At 44.8% G+C, this 21,752-nt stretch overlaps 2 protein-coding genes across 6 annotated transcripts in view; one reads left to right on the forward strand and one right to left on the reverse strand.

Annotated features, from left to right (window-relative positions):
• RETSAT (retinol saturase) overlaps positions 1-2,024 on the reverse strand; it is an 11,102-nt gene extending 9,078 nt beyond the window's left edge. Inside the window, exon 1 of one of the 4 annotated variants that reach the window (XR_001517392.2) lies at positions 1,533-1,866. Coding sequence is in view for 3 of the 4 variants with exons in the window: in XM_015593842.2 (XP_015449328.1) it covers positions 1,533-1,701 (169 nt within the window). In the remaining variant the exon portion in view is untranslated. The other 3 variants (XM_015593842.2, XM_006917687.3, XM_025050884.1) reach the window with 3 other exon arrangements.
• A 178-nt stretch (positions 2,025-2,202) lies between these two features.
• ELMOD3 (ELMO domain containing 3) lies at positions 2,203-21,488 on the forward strand. 2 transcript variants are annotated; one of them, XM_025050885.1, is made up of 12 exons: positions 2,203-2,547; positions 4,221-4,506; positions 6,898-6,975; positions 7,467-7,536; positions 7,722-7,790; positions 8,733-8,824; positions 9,973-10,096; positions 10,339-10,461; positions 12,504-12,634; positions 19,555-19,631; positions 19,909-20,036; positions 20,381-21,488. In XM_025050885.1, the coding sequence occupies exons 2-12, from the start codon at positions 4,453-4,455 to the stop codon at positions 20,590-20,592; spliced, it is 1,158 nt and encodes a 385-aa protein (XP_024906653.1). In that variant the 5' UTR covers positions 2,203-2,547; positions 4,221-4,452; the 3' UTR covers positions 20,593-21,488. The 2 variants fall into 2 exon arrangements, with proteins under 2 accessions (XP_024906653.1, XP_015449330.1); XM_015593844.2 differs by having other exon boundaries at positions 2,206-2,547; positions 20,478-21,488.
• The last annotated feature ends 264 nt before the right edge of the window (positions 21,489-21,752 follow it).

The following is a 21,752-nucleotide window of genomic DNA, read 5'->3' on the forward strand; positions in this document are numbered from 1 at the left end:
GGCAGCACCTAAACAAGACAAAACTGGACAGTATGAGGTGCCATATGGGCACTTCCAACACAAAGTCTGTTCTTTAAAGATCACTCCCGAAGAACTGAAATTTGGAATTTTTCAAGCTGCAAGAGAACTTAGTAAATTTTTAACTTTTCAAACATTTTTAGAAAGATCTATAATGAGAAATACATTTTATATCATAACCCAGAACATATTTAAGTATATAATAAAAACACTTGAAACAAGTTTCACAATACTTATGAGAATTAAGTATGGCACACTCTGACATCTCTTCTACTGCACTGAAAATGCTAGTTGCAACCCACTAACTTGATTCTGTGATGCACTAATAGATCATAACGTGGTCTGAAAAAGGTTAAACTAGTCATCTCATTTTTAGGAATGATTTGCTATCGTTATGCAGTAAATTAGCTAAAACTCTGATCTCAGTTCAGACTAATATAATAGTCTTTCCACTTAGAACTATGTAGCAAAGACGTGTCATACACTCTAAAATTTTAAAGTGAGAGGGACTCTAGAGATCAAACAAGGGATCCAATTTTTTCTTAAAGCAGGACTTTCTTTCAACCCTAGAAGTAATCAAAAATATGTTTTAAAGCTGATAGTGGAGGTACTCTGGTTGACAGAAGAGAGTTCTGAGCCTGAGGGACCCTGCTGAGTCTCTCCCAAAGTTTCAGAACCAGGGTTCAACCACCTGAGTTGGAACCATGCATAGCCAGGCAAATCACATAATGGGCGAAATGGAATTTCCTATACAAGTTGGAAGAGATTTCTGTGCAGCAATCCCATGCCCCTGAGCAAATGTGGAAGGATAAATAATCTCTCCTTGTCTATAGCATCTTGTTAATGTAGCCACGGTCACATTATTGTAGAAAAATCCCAAACCAGTCCAACTAAACACCAAGCAGTAAGCTCTGAAGATCTGGGCAGTGGGCTCACTTACAACATTGCTTATATACCAGAATTTTTACACAAGCTATTTGGTCAGTTTGAGCTTAAACCCTTACCAACAGCAGGAGTTGCTATGTAGCAACACTGGTAAGGCCGGGAGTTGTCACAGGTGTGCCAACAGATACGAACTACTACAGAAAGCCAGAGCTGCTAAGGGTACAAACAGTAACATTTGTTGAGCAAAAGGCAAGAAGAACAAGGTGCAAAAGAGCTCTGCAGTGAGCTATTGCATGCAGCACGCACATTTACTGAAGTGGAACAAAAAAGCTGATTAGCTTTCAATGAAAATCCTGAAATTTCCTCTGGCCCTGGCTTTGCCAAGGCCTTGGCACCCGAGGAAGGTGCCTGCGCCCAGGGGTCCACTATTCCGCGGCCTGCCCAGGCAAAGGCTCTCGTGGGCGGGGGACACTAAAGCGGAGAGCTTCCACCTGCAGGCAGCCTTCCCAGCACTTTACAAAGAGAAAACTAAGACCCAGGTACGGCAGCGGCTCGCCTTGCCAGAAAGGGAACGCAAACACGGAGGATGTCCTGGCGCAGCTTCGGACCCCACGGTCCCTTCCGCTGACCTTGTTTGAGAACCTTCTTCCGGACATCTTTATCGGTCACCAGGGGCGCGGGTGGTCGTTTGACGTCCTCGGAGAAGGGGTTCGGGGAGCCGCTTGCGAACAGCCCCTGGTAAACTTTGTGGACGACGGCCAGCAGCAGCACGGCCAACAGCACCAGCGTTAGCCACATGGCGCCGGTCCGAGCACTGGGTTCACGGCGTCGCCGCCCAACCTGATAGCCGTGGCTCCGCCCAATTTGTTCGTCCTGCCCAGCCAGGAGGCGGAAACAGCTTTGCCCATTGATCAGCCTTGGCCTTTTTGGCCAGAAACCCAGACTCCAGCGCACTTTGACGCTCCGCCTCTCACTACTTACTTGGAAGCCCCGCGGCGACTCCACTGCCTGCTGGGAGCTGCGCTCTTCGACTGCAGCGGCTGCGCGGGAGAGTTCTGCGCATGCGCAGGGGCCAGCCCGACCCCCAAAACCGCAGTGGGAAAGCTCTGGGAACTCGGGACGTGGCCGCCGAGTCCCGGAGTACTGAGGAGGGGGAATGTTGGGGGAAAACGATGGCCCTGGGGCGAGGCAAGGCTGAGAGGACTGAGAGAGAACCCCGACTGGGAGGCCGGAGACCTGGGTTCCGGTTCGGGCTCGGCCGTGGACTCGCTGGACGACCTGAGGCAAGTTGCTTAGCCCAGTTTTCCCCACCAGGCAGTGAGAACGTTTCCGTTTGGAACCCCCACACAGCCTTGGCTGGCTGGCTGGCTGTGTTGTTGGATGGAGAACACTCTGGAGATATGCGCATGGCAGCTGGCGATCGCTCGACCCTGTGTACCCCAAATTGGCCAATAGTTTGGCCGCAACGTCCTCCTGGGATGGTGTTGCCTGCCACGGGGCTCTGCTGACACCCCCAGGTCTCTGGCTGGGTCTCCATGGCACCTCCCTCTGTAGGAGCCGTGAGGGGACAGAGAGCGGCCCAATGACAAGCCTGATGAAAGGATCAGAAAACTGTCATACTTAATTTGCTCATTTGTATTTAAGGTATGGACCCAGTGTCTAAATTAAATACCAACTCAGAGAGTTTAAGCTACAGCAAGCAATTATAAAATTATACTCTGTAATGAAGCTCTTTACCTAAAATGGATGCACCATAAATACTTGATTTGAAAAGGATCCATCTTCATATTTATAGGAAGACCATCTCCTCAGGTCCAGCTATCAGGAACTTGCCTAATATTGGTGGGAGTGACTTAACTTCAAATACCTGCTCCTTTGACAGAGTATTTGCTCTTTTCTTTCTCTGATACAGATAGTATCAGTCCCTATTGAAGCCCCCAGTAGTACTCCAGCCAGAACAGAGGCACTAGTAGATGTATAAAGCTGCTCATGCTTCTACGCTGCTTGATTCAGTTCATGCACAGTAACAGATGGGCCTTCCTGAAATTACTGTTAACATACCTGCCTGTCACCTTCCTAAGGTTGGCTGATGTGTGAGTGTTTTGTCATATGCTGTCAGGGAGGTCAAAGAGGAGGGAGGAAAAGGGAGGTAGATGCTGAGGACCTAGAGGACATAGAGCTTGTTCCTGAGGTGCCATGACTAAGGGGCACTGCCATCCTTTCTAAATTACAGGGAGCTACATTGAACATGGACAGTAGACTAGTGGTTACCAGAGCGTGGGGGGCAGGTAGCGGGTAGATGGGGTAAAAGGGGTCAAATATGTGATGACAGAAAGAAATCTAACTATGGGCGGTGAACACAATGCAATATATATATGCCTTACTGTTGAATTGTACACCTGAAACTTACTGGATTTCATTAACCAATGTCACCATAATTAAAAAAGTAATTAAAATAAAAAATAAAATAAATTACAGGGAGCCAAATGTCCAGCCCGAGATCCAGGAGATATTCCTGCTCTTGGTTTTAGGAATCAGTGCATCTTACCCTCAACAAAGATTCCATTTCGTTGCTGGCAGCCAGTTCTTAGGAAATCCAGATCATATTCTCACAGTGGAGGACTGACCTCATAGAAATGCTACTGTCCTTCCTTAGTCATCTGTGAAGTATGACTGTCAGTTGTGTGCAGACCATCTGCTCATTATGATCTGGATTTTTGTTGTATGTATCCATGATGTCCATTTCCACCATGATGAAGTATGAGCCTGTCTAGCCCTCTTCCTAAGGTAGACTCGTGGAATGAAAGACTGAGCCAAACTGACTAAGCAGCTGCAACATGTACAATATTGGTGACAACTGAAGAAGGCTAGGCATTGTGTTGCATGTTTAGTTTCTACCATATCATAGGGGCCAGATCTAGTATAAGTCCCCCAACCCAACCTATATCTGAGACCTAAGCAAAGCCTAAGCACTTCAGCTAAGACCACCCACCAAGGTGCCACCCATTAATCTCACCCCTTTGATAAATTGCCTCAGAGCCCATTAACTTCATTGTCAGAAACAGACCCCACCACTTATAGTGGTGCTGCTGCCTTCTGGATACTGAGAATTCAGCCCTCAGACTCCTACAGGGTCCCCTTCTTTCCATCCAGTGTCACAGGTAATAAGAGGTAGGCATTTGGCTTAAGCAGCTTATTTATTCAGGGTAAATTTACAGCTGCCTAAAGGTTTTTAAAGCCTCAACAGAGGCATAACTGAATGATGAAACTAGTTTTAGTTTTTGTTTGTTTGTTTGTTTGTTTGTTCATTTTTACAGGGCCGAGGCTTCAGAGACCCCAGGGACTTTTTTCAGTACTCACAGAAACCTCCTGCACCCTGGTGATGGCACATAGGGACTGTTTTCTTGCTCTAAGTCTGAATGACTGCCAAGAAGCAAGGCAGAGATAGAGCAGTTGGATCTCTGGCTCTCCCCATAGTTTCTAATCTCAGACCTTATTAATCTTTCTGAGCCAAAGGACAAAGCTACCTTGAACAAATGATTTTGAGTCATGAATGAAAAATCTTGCTCTTTCCATAATGAGAAAGAATCAAGAGATGGGCAGGTAAGCAAACACTTCCGTTTGGAAAAAATGGTGTTGGTTTCGTATATATCGTTGATAGTAATGAGACAGCATATATGAAGAGAACTTGAAGCTTTATGTTTAAGAAAATGTTTAGGAAAAACCCACATTAAAGTTCTCTTTGTTCTATTAGAAGCTTCTGTTCACCTCTGCGTCATTTGCTTTTCCTGAGAGCTTATTTTCTAAATGGGTTATGTGATTTGGGTTTAGATTTGCTTGGGTGGGAGGAGAACCTCAATGAGAGATTATTCCAAAAGTTTGTATTTCATCAATTTAGATTGTTCCTTACTGGCCCTTTCTCTGTCAAACATTGCTTTGGCCTGATTATCCTCAGGAATCTTGGTTCACTGTGATCTGTCTTTGTGCAAGCCTGGCAGCTAACCTTTTGTTCCTTACCTTTCCCACTACCTTGCTCAGAAATGGTCTTAAATGGAGCCTATAAGATTCAGTGGCTGGAGTTGGGACAAAGCCTTTCAGGAATGTTTTCTTCACTGTACTAAGACAGGTGAACTGTTTTTCCAAAGGGAAGCCTTTGGACACTGGAGAAGACTGAGCTAGAGAGGAAAAGGAAGGATGAAATGAATCCAGAGTACACAGACTGCTGGAGGAAGTTGTTCATGATGAATCACCAGATATTTTTGGGAACATACTTTGTGCCTAATACTATGTGAACGAATATGGGAAATATTAAAGAAGTGTAAAAGAAAGTCCCTTCGCTCAACGCAGCAGAATCTGATTGGAGAGATAGGCCTTTGCATAGGAACTTATGCTACATACAGGAGGGCTATGAGACCTTAGAGAAGCAAGAGACCATTGTAGGCCCAGTTGATAAGATAGGCCACCTTGAGGAGATGGAACTGATCTTGAAAGGAATAGAGGACTCAGAGAAGTTGGAGCCGGGTTTGTATTCTGGAGGAAAACGACATGACTCAAGGGATGGAGGTGAGAGGAACTGCAGAAAGTGTGTTCATTGGATTAAGATGGGAAATACTAGTGCTTAGGCATCCAGTTATGGAGGAGTTGGCTCAGGTATGGTATGTTTAGATGTCCATTCTTGTGTCCCAAGCATAAAGAAATCAAAGTTTAAGGACTATTAATTGGCAAAAATATATAGGAGGGATTAGAGTAATGAGATAATCTAGGATTCCAGGGCCTTGACATAAGCAGTGATTCCTTTATTAGTTATTTTCTTTCGATCATTTTTTAAATATTTTATTTTACAGAAAATGATATATTCTCATGGTTCAAATCCCAAAAGTACAGAGGGTGTACACATAGTGAAAAAAAATTACCTTCTACCCTTGTCCCCTAGCTATCCAGTTTTCCTGTTGGAGGCAACGTTACTACTTCTTGGGTATAATTCTGGAAATAATCTCTACAGAGACAAGCAAATATGTTTATGTTTTTTAAAAAACATAAATGGTAAAATAGTGTACATACTTGGCCCTTTGCTTTCCCACACACTATATCATGAAGACTGTTTCATATTGTCCATAAAACATTTTTTTATTCTTTATGGCTATATAGGATCTCATTGAGTGGATATACTTTCATTTGTTTAATTAGTTCGTTGGTAGACATTTAGGGTTTTTCTACCCTTTTGTGATAACAAACAGTGCCACTATGAATGACACTGTAAGCATTTTATTTTGCATATAGATGAGTATATCTGTTAGATGAATCCTAGAATGCAATTGTAGGCCCAAAATGTGCAGAGCAGGTGTGATTTTGTCAGGTGTTGCCAAACAATAGAAGTGGTAACAATTTACTCTCCAACCTGCTATAAAACTTAACACTCTAGCCAAAACAGTGTGTTATCAAACTTTTGGTCTTTGATAATATGCTAAGTGAAAAATACTATCTCAGAGTAGTTTTATTTGATATTTGTCTTATCAAGAGTAAGGTTAAGCATTTTTTCATATGTTTAAGAACTATTTGTGTTTCCTTTTGTGTAAACTGTCCATATCTATGCCTGTTTTTCAACTGGGTTTTTTTTTTTCCTTACTGATTTGTAGGACTTTTTTTTTTTTCTTTTTCCTAAATATATTAAGAAAATTAGCCCTGTTTTGGTGATGTGAGTTGCAAAAAGTTGGTCAGATGGGTTTTTTTTTAAAGCTCTACTAAGGGAAAGATTTGGCTGAGCAGAAGGGCCAAAAGTGAGGAACCACCTCTCTGAACTTTACTTACTCAGAGCCCTGAGACCTTTAATGGAGCCAGGAAATCTGTGTAAGAGTTTTTGAGATAACATTAAGCTTTTTCCAGTTCTTAAAACCAGATTTTGTGTGTGTGATACTAGGAAAAGGTGTGACATTTGAGCTGTTGCCTTTGGAGACTGACATGTGCCTGGGAGATTGACTCTGATTTGTCTTACAGGTTGAAAATATGTCTGCTGGGTACTCTTCACCGTATGGCAAGGACAGCGGTGCTCTTCTGGCTTTCAGAGGAATTCCTGTACGTGTCGCCTGCACCTTAGTATCTCCTGCCATTGCAAGCTTGTGTTGCATGCTACCATGTGGTGCTAGGAACCGTGACACAGGATGGCATAGACCCTGCCCTCCGAGAGCTCATCCTCAGGGGAAAGGGTGTGGGGTACAAACAAGCAAACAACCTCTATCTATTAAGATGATTGCTGTAGTGAAGCAGAATATAAAGTGCAGCAGGAGTACTAGAGACACACCACAGTCTTAATTGAGTTGTGTGAATTTTTGTTTGTTTACTATTCAAGGAGGACATAGGATGTGGTCCCCACATCACCCAACTTCTACATCATAGTTGGAGTTCTCCAGGTGCCTCTCTTTAAGATGGACTTTAATCAACCCATCTGAGTAGAATAGATCCTTCTGGCCTGCAGTTTCAAGGACATTCAGTACAGTGGTAGGATGTGTTTGTGTGTATGGGGGACATGAATTCTACCCTCACACTAAAGATCACTGCTCCTACAGATCTCAGAATTGAAGAACCACAGCATCCTCTGGGCCCTGACAACAGAAACTAATGGATGGGTGCCAAGTGGTAAGGTCCCCTTCAAGTCCCTTGGATCCTGGGTGGAGCCCAAGTCAGAGCTCCCAGCAGAGCTCTGGCAGCCGTGCAAAATGGGTATCTGAGGGCAACAAGACCCAAGGCAGGCAGATAAAGCTGGGGCTGGCAGTGATCCAGACACCGAGGTCTCAGGGGGGCATCTTTTCTCGCTGTTGCAGTTACGAGCACAGAGGTGCTCAGAGCCCAAGAAGAATGGGAAGCTGTGGATAACATCCAGCCAGAGACAGGTAACTGCAAGAATGGCACTATCTCCTTACAACAAGCTGCTAGTAAGACACCGTCCACATGTGAGGCTAACGTTTCCCTGACTCTAGGATTAGGTGTGTTCTGATTTTAACTGTGTGACATAGAATAAAATCTCTTTCGGATCCAAAGATGGTGACCTTCTGAAGGAAATGGGAGTAAATGCCATGGAGAAAGGGCCGCCATCCACCCAGCCCTGAGAGAAGACAGGGAGGACCTTGGTCAGGGTTAGCTTCTCTAGGGTGATGAGGTTAGGCAGAAGGATGGAGGCAGGCAGCCAGGGCCCCTGCATAAGGATGAGCAGGTTGTTTACTGTACAAAGAAATCCCTAAAGGTGAGAACTGAAGCCATCTGCTGGAAGCCCCTGAGGGCTTGGTAATAATGATCTAACATCCCTTTCTGAGAGCGGTGGGAAAGCAGAACTAGGACCCATATCCAGCCTGAGCCCCACTTGAGCTCCTGGAGAGATGTTCCAGTGGACTGTATCAGCTATCACCTGTATTGCTAACTGATAAGTTAATTCCTTATGGACTGTCACAAAGGATGGAGAGGGTGTGAGAAAGGGCAAAGTAGAAATTAGGAAAGACCACTAGGCAAACCTGTGGCACCCTCCTGCATGAGTGCCTACTCTAAGCAATGACTTGCCCCCTCACAGATGAGTGGAATTTAAGGAGCCCCTTAGGGCCAGGTCTGTCCCTACTCACTGCAGAGGTCAGTCTAGCAAGCTTCTGAAAAGCCTAGTCTGAAAAGAGCGTTGGCCCAGCAAGTGATGCCACTTCCTTGAAATAGGGTTGGTCATCATTTAGGGTGTCTGATGTTTACAGCTGGAAGCCAGTTCTAGGCTTAGAAGTGAGAAAGGCCCTCGGGAAATGTTTGCTGACACAGTAACTACTGTTAATCCCAGGGTGCCTTCCTTCTCACCACAGGGAGCCAAGCCAGCTCAGACCAGCCTGTGCAGCTAATCTCCTTTGGTGAGGCGCTGCAGCATTTCCAGACTGTGGACCTCTCCTCCTTCAAGGTATGACAGTAGGGAGGTTTGGGATCTCAAGCAAAGCACCTTCCCAGGAACCAGGTTTCTATCCCAGCAGGGAAGGGCACTGGGCAAGCAAGATGGAAGCTTCCAGTTGAGGGCCCTATCTCACCCAAGAAATCTTGGGGCACGGAGTCATAGGTCGCCAAAGACCCGTGTGTTTGTGCAGGGTACTGGTGGCCTTTCTGGGATTGTGGCCTTTCAGGGCCCTGGTGGCCTTTCTCTTCCTTCTTAGGAATGGAGGGTCTGGAATCAAATGCTAAGTAGTTCCTTGGGGAAGTAAGGCAGCCTGTCCAGAGAGCAGAATAATTCATGGCTAATTTGGGAAAATCTTCCATTCCCTCAAGGTGCCAGAGCCATCTGGGAATTTAAAAAATATGTAGGTCTGGAAAAAAAATAAATATTGCGGAGAATAAAAGCTAGCAACCTATTTGGGGCATCTTGAGTGACCAGTATTAAGTTTCGAGGAATGTGATTTCAGATCTAACACCTAAAGCCTGGCTCAAGAAAGCTTGAAAAGACAGGAATCAGGTTGCCAGAAGCTACCCAAATCAGTATATTCTAAGACCTCTGGCAATGGCCTTGAGCAGTGAGAAGTCAGTATGGATGGAAGGCTCTAGCTACCCCACACAGCTGTCTAGCGCCCAAAAAGTCTCCATTAAACTCCCATCCCCACTGTCTGTGTCTCATCCTGGAAGTTGAGAGTGCTACTAGCCTTTATAAATTATGTCCTTTACAGAAAGACATAGACATACAAAGGCTGCGTAGAAGCAGCCTTTCTGGGAAACACGGTCTGATATTTGTCAGACCACAAGGGGCAGTCCCTACACTCAGCCATCTCTAATCTCCTAGGCTCTCAGTGGAATAGCTAATGGGACCAAATGTAGACAGCTGATGGATAATGCCTATGCTTGGGGACATCTTTCTCTTTACAAAACACCTGGGAACTAGAAGAGCCTGTGTCCATAGATTCCACAGATGCTTCACAGCTTCCGCCCCCTTTTCCTTGCCCAGAGACCAGCCACTTAACTTGGGGAACTACTTCTTTCTGTAAGAACAGTCCCTGTACTGAGCCTGATCATAAGTTCATTAAAGCAGGTGAACCCAGCATTCATTACCTGCATTTTTCTCCCAAGAAAAGAATCCAGCCCACAATTCGAAGAACTGGGCTTGCTGCCCTCCGGCACTGCCTCTTCGGGCCTCCAAAGCTTCACCACGGACTCCGTGAAGAAAGGGATTTGGTCCTGACCATTGCTCAGTGTGAGTGCGTGGTTGCCGCCACAAAGCAAGCACTGCATATGAGGTCAGGCAGAGCACTGTTCACCCACCCTGTTACTAAGACTAACCCAAGGGTCTTGCATTTCCCATGTTGGGATAAGGAGTAGGAGCCAAGGGGTAAAATTATGGGGGAACAGGATGTCTTGAACATAGTCTGGATCTACCTTCACTGTACCATTCTCTGAGAGGCAATCCAATAGAGAGCATGGTGTGTTTTGGGGCAGGTGGCCTGGATAGCCAAGACCCACTGCATGGCCGAGTACTCCAGACCATCTACAAGAAGCTGACTGGCTCCAAGTTTGACTGTGCCCTCTACGGAGATCACTGGGAAGATCTGGGCTTTCAGGGTAAGAGGAATGGTTCGTCTTCTTTCCCTGGACATGATTCCACGGTTAGAGTGAGAGCCCAGATTCTCCTCTTCCTGTCATGCCAGAACTATGAGACAGGATATCTGAGGGAAAGCATTTCAGGAAGAGAGACTGGAGCATGTGCAAAGGCCCTGAAGTGAAGGATGCTTAACTCAGAAATAGTATAGCTGAAGTGGAGAAGAGAGCGAAAGGAGAACAGTTCATTTGTGGCTTTGCAGGCCATTGTAAAACATTTACTCTAAGTGAGATGGAAAGCATTGGAGTGATGTGATTAGGAATCTAGTTTTTCTTTTTCCTCTTTTCCATTAATATTGATGAAAAATTTTTTTTTTATATTTTATTTTTTGAGTGAAAATGATTACACCTGGTTTTGAATTGTGCTCTTTTTCAAAATCATATCAAATTATATTTTGTAGAATAAGAAAATATTTTAATATAAAAAGGAAACTTCGTATATCCATAATTGATAGTCTATTGGTATGGACAATGTGCTTTAAGTCCCTTTACCCTCCCTCAGCTATATTATAATTGTCTTAAATATTTTCTCTATGTATATTGAAAATCACGAGTGTTAGGATTTTTGTTTCAACCATTAAGCAATTTTTAAAACTCAAGAGAAACAAAGTCTATTGTGTTTACCCATATATTTGCTATTTCCACTATTATGTTTTCCTTTCTGATATTCCTTCTTTCATCATTTTCTTTCTGTTTTAAGAACTTCCTTTAGCCGTTTTCTAAGGTAGGTCCACTGGTGATAAATTCTCTTAGTTTTCCTTTGTCTGAGAATGGCTTCATTTCCCCTTCCAGTGAGTTTTTAATTTTAGTTACTATGTTTTTCAGTTCTAAAGTTTTTATTCAGTTCCTTATATCTGATATTTCTCTACTGAAACTTTTATGTTTCTTTATTTTTTCTAAGTTTGTTGGTAATGGCTTATCAAAGACATTATCATGATGACACATTGCTGCAACAAATTACCACAAATTGAGTGGCTATAACAACACAAATTTATTATCTTCTAGTTCTGTCATTCAGAAGTCTAAACTAGATCTCACTGGGGTAAGATCAAGGTGGCAACAGGGCTGCATTCTTTTTTGGAGGCTCTAGGACAGAATCGGTTTACTTATTTTTTCACCTTCTAGAGGCTACCTGCATTTCTCCTCCTCCATAGCATCTTTCTGAGCCTGATTCTGTTTTCACATCTCTTTCTGACTCTGTGTTTCTGCCACCCTCTTTCAATTTTTATATTGGGTCCACACAGATAATCCAGGATAATTTTCCTATCTGCTTATTAACAACCTTAATTCTACCTGCACTTTTAATTCCCCCTTGGCATGCAACATTATGCAGTCATATGTTTTGGGGAAATCTTTGGAGAGGCCATTATCTGCCTACAACAGCTATTTTAAAATCCCTATCAGATAATTTCAATCTCTGTGTTGTCAATGTTGCTATCTGCTGATTGTCTTTTCTCATTCAAATTGAGACTTTCCTAGTTCTTGATGTAACGAGCAACTTTTTTATTGTGTCCAGGGCATGTTGGATATTATGCAATGACATGCTGGATCTTTTTTAAATCTTTTATTTAGCAAGCCTCCTCTAACATTGAGCCATTGGAGGAAGGGAAGGGTCACCCTGTTACTGCCAGGTGGAGGTGGAAACCCTGATACCGCCAGGTGGAGGTGGAAACCCTGATACCCTGCTTGGCCTCTACTAATACCACTGGCTGGGAGGGGCAGGGGTGCCTCGTTACTGTTCTCATGTAGCCTCCACTGACAACCACTTTACCTCTACTGACACCACCAGAGGAGATGAGGGGCTTCTTAGCACCGGGAAGGGATAACAGTCCCAGCCCCCCACTTTTCTGACTTCCCTGACAGAGCCAAGAGCTACCTTATGACACTCAAAGGAAGTATAGCCTCTCCATTTGGCCTGTAACCAAGTTGTTGAAGCTCACAGGAGCAGGGATTTCATTACGTATTGTTCCCTGTCACCCTCAGTTTTCTCACGGTTTCTGTTATAGGAGCAAATCCAGCGACAGACCTGAGAGGAGCAGGCTTCCTTGCCCTCCTGCATCTGTTGTACCTGGTGATGGACTCCAAAACCTTGCTGATGGCCCAGGAGATTTTCCGTCTGTCCCGTCACCATATCCAGGTGGGGCTTTGGTGGGAAGCCAGCAAAGAGGGCAGTGGAGCTAGGACCTGGGTACAGGGCTCTTCTGAGTGGCTAGGCGGGCCTCACGGGTAGATAATCTGTAATGGCTGAGGGCTCTCAGGACAGCTGAGGCAAACCAGGAATGGTCTTCCCCTGTCAGCACTGGAATCTGAGCTCCACTACTCATTAGCGTGTGTCTCAAGCATTGCCTCAACTCCTGAGGGTCTTGGCTTCCTCATCTGTAGAATGGAAATTGTGGAAACTTGAAGCTGGATGGTTGGGAAAATTCATTGAGATTATGTACACGAGCACCAGCTACAACTGTGGTGTTAGTGTTTTGCCTCACCACCCTCTCTGAGGAGGTCCCTGACCCTGAAGGAGGAGAGTCAGCCTTGTGTCACCCAAAGGGGAAGGCGTGCCTCTGATGGTCAGGTGACACGTAGATTTACTGGTAGGCCAGAAGTGGCTTTTGTAGCCCTCAGTCTCTGCCCAAGCCTGCTCTCTGGAGTTGGCTTTGGTGTTTTTCCCAGGTAGTAAATGGTGGTAGTCCCTCCATTTTAGAAAACAAATTTGCCTGTCTTTGACATTCATCTATCCCAGGTTCATGAGACCTGGAATTCATTCACTAAACAAATATTTATTCAGCATTCCCTGTGGTACTTATTGTTTGGGGTACTTGAGATACATCAATGAGCAAAACAAAGATCCTTCTAGCAGAGAAGACAAGACAGTAAGCACAATAGATACATAAATTATAGAATATGTTAGAAAATGATAAGTGCTAAGGTAAAAGAACAAGTGGGGTAAGGTTAGGAAAATGTGGGGAGGGAGTTACAGTATTTATGGGTTGGGTCAAGGTAGTTCTCATGAGAGGCTGAGACTTAAATAAGGCCTTAAAGAGAGAAAGATGTTAGCCAAGCTGATATCTGGGGGACGAGCATTCCATGCAGAAGGAGCAGCTACAGCACCTTCTCAGGACCTGTTTCTGGCAGGAAGCCAGCTGGTGCAGGAGGAGGATGGGAGGATAGGAGGGCAGTAGGAAAAGAGGTTATAGAGTAATAGGACCAGATGACATAGTGTCTGGTAGGCTATGATAAGGACTTTTGATTTTACTCTGAGTGAAATGATGGTTTTCAGCAGCCTGGAGTACGTGATCCAGCTTGAAATTTTTTAATGGATCCTACCAGCCACCAGGTTGAGAATAGTCTAGGGTTTTATTATCAAGTTAGAGATGATGGTGGTTTGGAGCAGGGTGTTTTCAGAGGAGATGGTATGAAGTGGTCAGATGCCGGATGTAGACTCTTGAGTGTATGGGCTTAGGAGACTAGAGCCAACATATTTTTCTAATGGATTAGATATGGGTATAAGAAGAAGGAGTCTATGATGATTTTTAGTCTGAGCAACTAGAAAGATAGAATGGCCATCAACTGCAGTGGAAAGGAAAGAGCAAGTTGAAGAGTTCTGTTTGTCATATAAATGTTAGATTGAGGTTATGCGTTTTTGGTCAGAACACAGAAATGATGTGCCCTTCTCTGTGCCTCATATTGGAAACACGTAATGTCAACATGTCTTACTACTGGTGTGGCTAACCTTGAACACATGGTTACGTGGTTACATGGTTAAGGTGATGTCTGTTGGTTTCTCCACTGTAAAGTTACTGTTTCTCCCTTTGAAATTAATAACTATCTCAAGGAAGATACTTTGAAACTATGTAAATATCCTGTTCCTTCTCAAACTGTTCCAATGGCGATTTTCTGTTTTCCTCCTTCTTCCTACATTTATTAATTCTGTAAGAATTAATAAATTTTGTAAGAAAGAATAATCTGTTCTCTTGTTTTTATTTATTGTTTTTACATCTGTGTGGACTCATAGATATTTATTTTATTCTATGAGTTATAACCCAACACTATCATTATTTATTTTGTCGTTCAAATTGTTCCATCTTTGGCTATTTTAAGAATTCTTTCAGGTTGGCAACTGTGCCCTTTCAACATGCCCTATCCATTTTTTGAGCACTTTTTAACTTTCTAAACACCAAAAGATCATCTAGGCTCATCTTGTATTTTCCAGCCCTGAACTCAACCACTTCTCCAAGGAGCTCTTGTTCCTTTAATTGGAGAATGATATTTAGAAACCAAGATCTGAGCACTCAGTGTTCTCACTGCTATTAAGATCTCACTGTGTCTAAGCCCCTGTCAGTGGCCAGAGCTTGTTATATATGTATATGTCACTGGTTCACTCCCAACTCTGATAGGAAGAGGTCTCAGTAGCCCTGCACAGAGAACAGGAAGGTGGGTGCACTTTGATTCTGCCTGAGAGAGGAGCCCGAGAATGAGTGGCTAAAGGTCAGACCTACAGCATTTTCATCAGATCATTTTACCTTAGAGGGTTGAAGTTGGGCAATCTTGAGTTGCAAAAACAGACTGTTGCAATAACAGTGTTGTTGGTCACGTTATATCCTTAATTCTCAGGACCTCAGTTTTTTCCTCTGTGACATGCGGACATCATTCAACCCTATAGAATTACTCTAGATTGAAGATAAACTATGTAAAGAGCCAAGCACATTAGTTATTCAGTGAGTGTTACTTATCAAAGTAACTTTTGATTTCCATGAGTAAAAATACATTTTATGTATCTTATATATAATACATCTTATATAAAATGCATCTTATGTTTTTAAAATCAGTTAAATACATATTTGTGTGTGCTGTGCACACACACATACACACACACATTAGTACAGTAAATCTCTTGAATCCAAAACTTTCTGAGTACAAAACAAATAATCATACAGTTCCTGCCACCTGGGCAGTTTTTCATTTCTAACATTTACTGAATATCTCTATCTTTTGGGGAAAAACAGTCATTAAATCTTAAGGCTTCACATATGCCTGTCTATTCCAGGAAGCACTGGAGGAGGCAAGAGTGGGACTTCGTGAGTGTCTGGTCTTGAGATATATCAGGACTCCACAGGTTGAGAATAGGCATATTCTGTGATCTTTATGATTCAGGGTAGTATGTCTGGGTCAAGTTCAAGAACTGTACCAGTTAGCTTATGTAATGATGCAGTCTGTTGAAGCAACACTGCTTTGTTGTAACAGACTCCCAGAGGTTGAGAAGTAGCTCAGCAATCACTGATCGGGCCCTCATTTTAGAGATTGGGAAATGGAGACCCAGAGAGGGGAAATGGCTTGCCCAAGGTCCCACAACTAATGATTTCCTACAAATCATCTCTGATCTCAGTTTCTCCCTTCTTGTGATTTATGAAGACTTGTAAGACCTTCCTGAAGAAATATGAAAGCCAGGGTAGAGGGTTATTGCCAACTCAGAATCCCTCATTTGTTTTCAAGAACAGGCTGGAATGAAGTGAGGGCACAAACCATGCAAATATCTGAGGGAGGAGGGTCCCAGGCAGAGGGAACAGCAAGATGAGGAAATACAGGGTACTTGATCTTTGACTGACCACTTTGACCAATCTGTTTCTTATCCCTTCAACTGCTGGCCTTGGTGGAATTTACTGGAGATTTTTATATTTACTTCACAATATGAATGTCAGAAAATATGAAGGAAGAGTAGCTTAGTAAAATAAGAGGGCTGATGTAAGTGTCAGGAAGCTAGATGCTAGTTTCATCTGCAGTATTATTATTTAGCTATGATTTGAGGCAAGTCTCTGGGTCTCAGTTTGCTCTTTCATGAAATAAGGGGTTTGGCCTAAATAATTCTAATGTCTCTTCCAGCTTTATAAATCCTTGAAGTATTAGTAATTCCAAGGTTTTAAAGTAAAACATGAACTCAAATGCTTATGAATCTTGAGCACACAGTTTTCCAGGAGGCATGTCTGAGATTGAAGTAACAGTTGGGGGACACAGTCTTACCAGCAGCCAGCCCTGTTTCTCTCTGAAGGGGAGAGCTAAAGTTTCAGGTATCTGTGGTACATCCTGCTAAAGAGAAATTGGCCAAAAACTACAACCTCTAGAGGGACCCCAGGATGCCCATGAACCCCAGCAGCGTAGAACCGCTTAGCCCACGCTGTCCTGAGGAGTGCTGCAGCCAAGAGAGGCAGGCCACATCAGGCTAACTGCTGGCAAGCACGGAAGCGCCTTATACTAATATTTACTCATGTCCAACAATTTGTATAGCTTTCCATGCAATTTCCATCCATTATTTCATTCCATCAACGTGACAAGCCTGCAAAGAGGTAGGGCAGAGATGATCCTTATAAATCTCCTTTATAAGGTGAAGGAATGAAAGGATCAGAGAGGTAAAGTGTTTCTGTGCAAAGCTGGGTGGCTCGTTAAGTGAAGCCGGGACTGGGACCCACATCTCCTGACAGCTAGCTAGTGACAGGCTCCTTACCAGCAAACACACTTCAGAGTCTCCTGGGGGGATGTGGATGCTCAGGACTGTCCCCTGAACTACTGAACTGGAATCTCCAGAAGTGGAGCCATGTTAGCAGCAGCCACCAAAGACAATCTGGTCTTCCTGCTTCAGTATTTGGAGGTATTTAAGCCCAAATATGAGGCCTGAAGAGAAATGAAATTTTAAATGAAAACTCAAAAGTGTCCAGATCTTATTTCTTCTGCTTTTAGTCAGTTCCCTTAACACAGCCTCAGCATAGTATTTTAGCTCAAAGGGACACTTTTCAGGTCCAAGGGAACTGCTGAAGGAAAGGAGACATTTAGATCTAAATTCTAGTTTTTCACTGCTTTTTAATAAGTGGGTTTTATAAGAATGTTCCCAAGAGTGAATGAACACTAGGTTTAAATCCTCTGTTAATTATATTGCTACCATATTCTTGTTCCCATATTTATTTTTAGACTGAAAAAAATCAAGGGAAGGAGCCATATTATGTAGATACATGTGATAATTAAATAGGCAATACATGAAGATACAAATGCATTGGTTCTGACCTCAGCCACACACACTGAGGCAAAGATAATAATTGTAAATGTTTGTTAGCACCTATTTAGGCTGACACCGTGCTTACTGTTTTGTATATGTGATCTAAATTACTCCTCAGAGCAACCCTGTGAGGCAGATTATGAGATAACAGAAAATGTAAAGTGTGGATAATAAAATCTATCTCATAGAGTTTCTGTAATGATTAGTGTCTGGACTCTGCCCAGTATGGCACTTGCATCGGGGTCCCCAAGAACCCCCCAAGTTCTATGATTCACTGGGAAGACTAACGAGACTTGGCATATGGTCGTATAGCTGTGATTTAGTACAGCCAAAGCAAAATCAGCAAAGGGAAGAAGTGCGGGGAACAAAATCCATAGGAAACCAGGTGCAGGCTTCCAAGAATCCTCTCCCAGTGGAATCACATAGGACACACTTAATTCCTCCAGCATCAAATTGTGCAGCACGTGAAATGGTGCCAACCAGGGGGCTCATTATAGATTCAGTACCCAAGGTTTTTATTGCGGGCTGGTCATGTAGACCCCATGTGTCTAGCACGTACCAAAATTCCAGAATCACAGAGAGAAAGCAGGTGTTCAGCGTAAACCATATTATTTGCACAGAGGGTGTAGGCACAGTAAGTTATCCCGAGGGAATGGTGGGACTCCATACGTTCCCAGGTGCTCGCCAAGGGCTAACCTTGTAAGCAGGTCTTTCTCCAGGCAGCAGTCTCAGGCCTGTTGTGCTCACTCTTTTCTGCACAGCACTCAAAGTTTATTTCCTTTTTGGTTTTGAAAGAGAAGAAAGCTGAGTCTCACAGAATTTGGACTGCCTTACTAAGGACACACAGCTAGCAGGTGGCAAGGCCAAGATTTGGAATCCAAGTGTCGTGAAAGACCTTGAGAAAAAGGCCCTCCACAGTTCAGTGCTGTCAAATAGAATTTTCTCCAGTGGCCAAGATGTTTTAGACCTGCACTGCCCGATACAGTAGCTACTGAGCCCATGTAGCTATTGAGTGCCTGAAATATTGTTAGGATGACTAGGGAGTTGAATTTTAAATTTTATTTACTTTTTAATTAAATTTAAATAGGTACATGCGGCTAGTTGCTACCTTACTGGACAGCACAGGTCTACATCATAATGTAATAGAGCTTCCCTCTTCAGGCAAGAGCCCGACTTTGGCTCTTGTTTTAAACTAATAAAGAATGCATTCATCTGTGTGTCCCTGTCAGTGGGTGTCCTTGTGTATGTGCCACAGTGGAAATTAGCATGTGATACTTGTAAACTCCCTGGAAAAAGCCTCTTTTCATTTGCTTGGTATTCTTTTTGTTATCAAATAGGAAGGAATTTGCTCCTCCAAAAGTAAAGCTTTGGCGTGGATCCCAGGGGGTTCTGAGGCCCATCCTGGTGAAGTGCCCCAGCTGGCCTCCACGCTGCCCTCTCTTAGGAGCTTGTTCTCAACCTCCACTGCTGGTTCTCAGGCTCCATGTTGCTGAGAGGTGGGGTGTGCCAACAAGTCAAGGTGGACTTCCCGCCTACTTGCACCTTCTCTGCTTTGAGATGAAGTGCTTATGAGCAGTCAGATAACCAGAAAGGGAGTTTGTTAGATAACTGGGCCTTATTTCCCTTGTGATCATCCTAATCCCAAGGAGTGATGTGGTCCATGGGTGGCATACAGGTGAGTCTGATGAAGGCCAAGGGGAGTTAATGGGTCAGATGCTGAAGAGGCGAGAGAACTAGCACGAGTTATGCATACCAGTTTTGGAGTGAATTAACCTCCGCTGGAATCCTGGTTCCACTGCCTTAGGAAAGTTATTTAAGGTCACTGATCTGTAAGGTCCTCAACTGTAAGATGGGAAAAAGATCACTGTGAAAATTAAATGTAAGCATCCGTAATATTGGCTGCTGCCTCTGGGCTATAGCTACTGTTACCGCCTGCAGGCCAGGCTAGGTTGTAGAAGATGGGAGACACAAAAGGCATGGCCTGGGTGGCCACTGACCTGGTGCCACTTCCATTCCAGCAATTCCCCTTCTGTTTGATGTCTGTGAATATCACTCGCATTGCAATCCAGGCCTTGAGGGAGGAGTGTCTCTCCAGGTGAGTCCCCACACTGCTCACCCCACACTGAGTGGCCCAGCAGAGGCTGGTTCCCTCCCATCCCTGCTGCATTCTCCCCAGCTTTCATCCTCACCTGCTGGCTCCTGGGGAGCCTAGGCAAAGTCCCCGTTCACCAGTCTCCCAGCCCATCTCTCCTCCCCAACCCTGACCTCAGATGTGATGGCCGCTTGGGGAATGGCTTCCCTGGAGGAGTGGGGGGTCACCCAGGTGTCAACCTCTGTCTGCTGCTGAGCAGGTCACCTCCCTTGTCCTGCAGGGAGTGTAATCGGCAGCAGAAGGTGATCCCAGTGGTGAACAGCTTCTATGCCGCCACTTTCCTCCACCTCGCCCACATCTGGAGGACACAGCAGAAGACCATCTCAGACTCAGGCTTTGTCCTCAAAGGTATGCTCTTTCTTCTGGGGAGGCCTAGCTCCTAAACTGGTATTCCCAGGCTCAGGGACCTCAGGGTGGTTCCAGACTGGTTTGGGCTGCAGTTCCCTTCCCGCCCAGCCTCTGGAGCCTGGTAGTCCCTTTCTCCGCCACCCCTCTCCTCCCTTTCTGGCATTATACCTATGGTGATATTATTTTCTGAGTTGAAAGCTGGGTCCAGCAGTTGAACTCTATTCAAAATTCCAGCAGTCCTGGACAGGGTAAAGTGTGGGCTCCCTGTGGCTCTGTCTGGTTCCTTGATCTCCCTCTCTGGTGTGCTCTACATCTAAGAAGACTCCTTTACCTTCTCTCCATAGGCTCTGGGCTGGGGGTACTTCCTAGAGCTGCTGGGCCCCGACTGTTCTGCAGCCCAAAGCCCACTCGAGCCTTCTGTACCCCAATGCTCTATTCCAGACGTGGAATTGCTGGCCAAGAAGAGCCCACGGCGGCTGCTCAAGACCCTGGAGAGCTACTTGGCTGGAGTGTCAAAGGGGCAGGCCTCTTTATTGGGAACACAGAAGTGCTATGAGCCACAGGCCCCTCACTCCAAGGATCTCACTTTCACAGGCGTGTGTGACCTGCCACCACATTCATCTGAAGGCACATGGCTGATCTGACCAACCCCAGGGACTGACATAGGAAGACTTAAAGGTTGGGCCACCAGGGCTTTCGGAGGGCACATGGCCCACCCTGTCAGGAACACCCTGGCTGGGCCAAGCCCCTTCCTGCCTCAGCAGAAGGGATGTAGGAAGCTCCTGGTCCTGGTCAGGGAAGCAGAGGACCCTCGTCCCCATGAGACATCAGGTGCAGTTAGACTTGACCCCGCAGACCTGTCTCCAGAGCAAGAACTTTGTTATGACCTTAGTTGAGCTATAGCTTACCAAGTTGGGTTCCAGGTAATCTCAATTGTAAGGTAGGACAGCCTCATCTGGGTGTCCCACATGTCCTCACAATGAAGGACATACCCAAGTAGAGGCACCAGAATTCTGACTCCTGGGCAGCAGGGCTTTCAGGCCTCTGATGGCATAGGACAGGGACCAGACGGACATTATAGTAGTTAGAATCGGAAGGGAGAAGGCAGCAGTGGCAGCAGCCAACAGGGGGCAGCATGAATCAGAGCAAGCTGCCCAAGGCTGCATCTGGGCTGGCTTTAATCTTCATTCACCAGGCCAGTACCAGGGCCCCTCTGGGGTTTCTGGCCTCGCATTTATTCCTCTCTCTTCTCTCCCCAACCCTCCTTCCCAGTAAGATATAGAACAGGGCCTTCGGCTAGGTATCTCCATTGTTGCCCATCCTAACTGCCCACCAGCTGGACTCGCCCCATAGAGACTGTGCAGTTCCCATCAGAGATGGTTTTCTAGCCTGCTGAGGGAAGAAAATTCACATACCAGCAGTTTTTGAATAAAAGAATTGTTCTGGGTTAAAGGTCCCAAGTGTTTTCCTCTAAGACAAGCCTTGCACCTTCCTGGGGCCCTGTTGTTCCAGACAGCTGCAGTCCTGCCAGGCCTCCAAGACTATGGTCCAGGCTTACACAGCTCCCTCCTTGCTCTCGTCCCCCACTACCCCTGGGTCATGCCCTCCAGAGTGGGACTGCTCCATTTCCCCCTCATTAGCTATCTAGCCTCTTTGACATTCCAGCCACATACCCATCATACAAAAGAATGAACTAAGTCCTAGACAAGGAAAAGC

This window comes from Pteropus alecto, unplaced genomic scaffold, assembly GCF_000325575.1.
Source record: "Pteropus alecto unplaced genomic scaffold, ASM32557v1 scaffold117, whole genome shotgun sequence".
Taxonomy (NCBI): domain Eukaryota; kingdom Metazoa; phylum Chordata; class Mammalia; order Chiroptera; family Pteropodidae; genus Pteropus; species Pteropus alecto.